Source organism: Bubalus bubalis, chromosome 2 (genome assembly GCF_019923935.1).
Source record: "Bubalus bubalis isolate 160015118507 breed Murrah chromosome 2, NDDB_SH_1, whole genome shotgun sequence".
Classification (NCBI taxonomy): domain Eukaryota; kingdom Metazoa; phylum Chordata; class Mammalia; order Artiodactyla; family Bovidae; genus Bubalus; species Bubalus bubalis.
The window spans coordinates 181,880,360-181,885,236 of NC_059158.1; the positions used below are offsets into that span (position 1 = coordinate 181,880,360).

General features: G+C 46.4%; 1 protein-coding gene across 1 annotated transcript; it reads left to right on the top strand.

Annotated features, from left to right (window-relative positions):
- Positions 1-574: 574 nt before the first annotated feature.
- Positions 575-4,446, top strand: TEX46 (testis expressed 46). The gene is made up of 2 exons (XM_044926230.2): positions 575-801; positions 2,820-4,446. The coding sequence occupies exons 1-2, from the start codon at positions 610-612 to the stop codon at positions 3,015-3,017; spliced, it is 390 nt and encodes a 129-aa protein (XP_044782165.1). The 5' UTR covers positions 575-609; the 3' UTR covers positions 3,018-4,446.
- Positions 4,447-4,877: the final 431 nt, after the last annotated feature.

Genomic DNA, 4,877 nt, shown 5'->3' on the forward strand with positions numbered 1-4,877 from the left:
AGTAATACTGGTATGAATGTAGGTATACAAGTATCTCTGTCAGACTCTGGTTTCGATTCTTTGGGATATATCCAAGTGAAATTGCTGGAGCAACTTTTCCATCTGACTTTAGAGAGTCAGGACCCTAATCAATATTAAATCCAATAAAGCAGCAAGTGACCAACAAGTGGGCCAGTTAGACAATATCCTGGTATGACTGCGAACAAGCCCGCAGAAATCTTTTTGCCTTATTTCCAAAGTTTGGATGATTTTTCTTTGCGGTCTCACTCTCTGTGAGGGGAGGGGCTCTGTGCTGCTCACCACTGTATATCCCCAGCGACTAGGCGGCCCGGAAGTACGGCTGAATGGCTGAGGTATCACAGAGGCCCCCATTACTTGGCTGGTGTGTGGATGTCATGAGATGATGCTTGTAAACTGCCTGTCAAAGTCTGTCACATTTTGGCTACTTAAGACATAAGAGGGGTTAATATTATTGTTACGCGGCAGCTGGGGATAGGGGCCGGTTATGACTCAGAGAGGGGAGCAGCCATGACTCCTGTCATGGAGGGCAACTGTCCTTGATGGGGGGACTGAGGCAGGACCTCAGGGCCTGGGTGCTCTCAAGCCATAATGCTGGGGGACCTCATGTCTCTTTTTTGGAGTCTCCAAGGAATACTTGCTTCCTCAGGCACCATAGGAGCGTTGATGGCTTGGCTGATCAGCTATAAGCCAGCCTTGTTTGGCTTTCTATTCCTTCTGCTGTTGCTTAGCAACTGGCTGGTCAAGCATGAACTCAAACCTACTCTTCAAGAGCCCCAGCAGGTGAGCGAGAGGGACCTTAGCTTCCACTGAGGGTGATGGGAGAGTCACAGCTAGATTGTGGGGTGGGGAGACAGGTAAGGTGTCAGGAGAATTGGGCAAGACGGAGAAATCCGACTCTGGTCTAAGAGTCTTGCTCTGTAGCTCCCTCTTGGGTGATGGGGGACAAAAGCATTTTCTTCATGAAGCTTCAGTTGCCTCGACTAAAAACTAGGGCCCATCCCAGACTCCCCTGCTTCATGTTTAATGACAACAGGCTTTGACAGCTAACAGCTACTTTATGTATTTTTAAATTATTTTTATTTTATTTGGTTGTACTGGGTCCTAGTTCTGGCACATGGGATCCTTAGTTGTGGCATGCGATCTCTTAGTTTCAGCATGTGGGATCTAGTTCCCTGACTAGGGTTGGAACTTGGGCCCCCTGAATTGGAAGCATGGAGTCTTAGCCACTGGACTACCAGGGAAGTATCTAAGAACTACTTTAAAGGGAGGAAATTAAAATGGGTAAAGTTAAAAACATGTGTAACATAGATACATCACTCAAAATGAATAATGAAGACAGCAGGAATATATCTAGATTATGACAGCTTTTATATAAAGTTAAAAAAACATGCAAAACAATATCCTGCCTTGGGTATGGACGCCTGTGTACAGTGAAAGTACATTAAGGCAGGATTTCTCAACCTCTGCATGACTGACGTTTGGGGCTGGATAATTCTCCGTGATGAGGGGACTGTCTCGCACAATGCTGGAATTTTGTCAGTATCCCTCTACCCACAAGGTGGCATCAGCACCCCTCACCTCTTCTGTGATGGCTAAAAAGTTCTCCAGACGCAGCCAGTTGTTCCCAGGAGAGGGCAGAATAGCCTCCCATTGAGAACTGGTATCAAATGGAGTAAAGAAATTCCTGGAAAAAATAAATACCAGATTCAGGATTACGGTTGAGATGAGGTTCAGGGATGGAAGGGAACACTGCAGCAGACTCCACAGGGGACCTCAGTCGCCTTTGTGATATTGTGTTTCTTAAGCTGGTGTAGGAACATGGGTATTTGTTGTGATATTTACTTTTTCTACATGTCTGAAGTACTTGATTCTTAAATGGTTTTAAAGACCAGGAATTTGTAGTTGAATACTAAAAGGAAAAAAAAAATTGTATTCTTATCAACTGCATGCAGAGAGGGGCGGGACAGATAAAGATGACAGAGATCAGAGCATTACATGAAACACTGAGGCTTGGAGGTTTTACCAGGCCCGACTAAATTCTCAGAGAGGCACGCTGGAACTTAAGAGAACGAACTTAAGGTGGCCGTGGGGAGGAAGGGTCGGGGAAGGGATGGTTTCGGAGTTTGGCATGGACGAGTACCCATTGCTATCCTTAAAATGGATAACCAACAAGGAACTAATAATAGCACAGGGAACTCCACTTATTTCTCTGGCAGCCTGGATGGGAGGGGATTCTGGGGGGAAATGGATATGTGTATATGTATGGCTGAGTCCCTCTGCTGTCCACATGAAACCATCACAACATTGTTAATTGGCTATACTCCAATACAAAATAAAAAGTGTTTTTTTTTTTTTTTAAAGAGGCATGTTGGGAAAAGCACAGCTCTAGAGACAGACATGTTTGGGTTAAGGATTGTACATCCTCTGTGAATACAGCTTAGCGGGCCATTTCACTTATTCCTATGAACCAAAGGCAGCCCTAGGTCCTGGGAGTTTGGGGGCTCTCAGGCAGGCTGGGTGATGCTGAGAAAGGGCCATTTCCTCCCTCTGTTCTCTCACTCACGAGAGGAGGCAAAGAGGCAGGTCCTTAGATGCTGGTCATGAAATTGACCAAGATCATGTTTGTAACTCACCTGGCATGGGAAAGGATGACCCTTATTAACAAACTTTTTCTCTGTTTGTGGCCATGGGGAGTTTAGGAAGAGGCCGGGCAATCCAGGACTTGTGAAGCCAAAACCAATGGCAACAGCCTAAACACTAAAGAAGTGGAGAGACTGCACGCCTGCTTTGCCCTCCAGGACAAGATCCTCGAACGGCTTATGTTCAGTGAAATGAAGCTGAAGGTCTTGGAAAATCAGATGTTTATCGTATGGAATAGAATGAATCACCACAAGCAGTCAAGCCGACGGCGGACTTTTCCAGGAGGAAAACACAGAATGCGGAGGCGGGAATCTCTGTTCTCCATCCTCTCTGATTGCACTTCCGATTCCCCCTAATGAGGCCGCAGAGACTGCGGTGGGCTGGCCTCTTCTGATGTTATCTTTCCTCAGTAAAGCCCAATCAGAGACTACTGAATTTTCTTAGTGAATCACAGTGGACAGGACATTTGGAGGCAGAGAGATCGGTCGCCTCTAGAAAAGAAATCTGTACTCACCAGGGCAGCCAGATCGCACCTTATGACACTGCCTGCTGGGGGCTCTCAAATCCAGCCCTTCCTCTCTTTCCACCTTCACCCTGGTCCACGGCCCTCTCTTCCTGTTCACCTTGAGTCTTATAACCGCCTCCCCAGTGCGGTCCCAGCCTCCAGTCACCCCTCCAGCTGGGCTCAGAGGCCACAGCCAGCCCTGCCAAGCACAGCTCCGATACGGCCACTACCTTGTCTTGGGCCAATGCCTGGCCACAGTTGACAGAACTCCTCACCATGGTGTTCAGGCCCCCCATGATCTGACCCCCTTCCCAGCCTTCTTTCCCAGTTTCTCCCTTTTGCCTGTTCTTTTCCCTATACCAGAGTATCCTAAGCATCAATCACTGGTATGCTACCTTTGTATTTTTGCCAGAGCTGTAAGCCACCTGAATGTTGACCTCAATATTGCCCCTTTGAATCAACTGTTTTTTCCTTAATAAATTTACCTGTAAAGGAAAATAATAATACAAATAAATAATTTATCTGTAAATTAAAAAACAGTACCATTTGCTTGAAATAGAGCCTATCAAAATAAAGACAATAAAAAGAGAACGATGTTATGAAATTCCATCCAGAGAGCTTAGTTGTCCACTTGGAAGGCCTGAATCAGTAAAATTTGGGTTAAAAAGGGAGTTTAGCGAGTGTTAGCGCTTGAAAGATATGTAGCCCTCAGCTGAGACGTTTCTCCACAAAGGAGAATTAGGAAGGAAGTCTCTACCTTGCTGTGGGATCTGGGGTGACTTAATGCCCTGTGGGTATCCCACTTAAAATCATCTCTCTGGAACTTCCCTAGTGGTCCAGTGGCTAAGACTCCATGCTCCCAATGCAGGGGATCCGGGTTCAATCCCTGCTCAGGGAACTAGACCCCACCTGTTACAACTAAGAGATCACATGCTGCAGTGAAAATCAAAGATCCTGTGTGTCACAACTAAGACCTGGCACAGCCAAATAAAGAAATATTAAAAACATTGTTGTTAAAAATAAATCAATGCAATAAGTCATCTCTCTCCCCGAAAGTTTCTTGTACTCGCCTCAGTTGCGGTTGACCAGCCATCCCCCAAATGCAGTCACATCTTTGCTCACGTGGTTTCTTCCCCTGGAATCCCTTATCTTCCCTTTTCTGCTATTACAATTCTACGCTTCTTCCACAGTCGCCACCTGCAGAAAGCTTCCCTCAACCGAGCTGTAATGAATCTCTTTCCTTAGTCTTCTTATGGCATTTAAAAAAAATTCTTAAAACATTTATTTTCAGCTGTGCTGGGTCTTCTTTGCTTTCTCTAGTTGCAGCAAGCGGGAGCAGCAGTGGGCAGGCTTCTCATTGTGGAGGCTTCTCTTGTTGCAGAGCACAGGCTCTAGGGGCACAGGCTTTAGTAGCTGTGGGTCATGTGCTCAGTAGTTGCTGCTCAGGAGTTGTGGCACACAGGCCCAGTTGCTCTGCATCACGTGGGATCCTCCCGGGCCAGGAATTGAACCTGTGTCACCTACATTGGCAGGTGGATTCTTTACCACTGAGCCACCAGGGAAGCCTCTCTTACAGCATTTTATCTGTAATGCTACCATTCAGTTCAGTTCAGTTCAGTCACTCAGTCATGTCCGACTCTTTGTGACCCCATGGACTGCAGCATGCCAGGCCTTCCTGTACATCACCAACTCCCGGAGTTTACCCAAACTC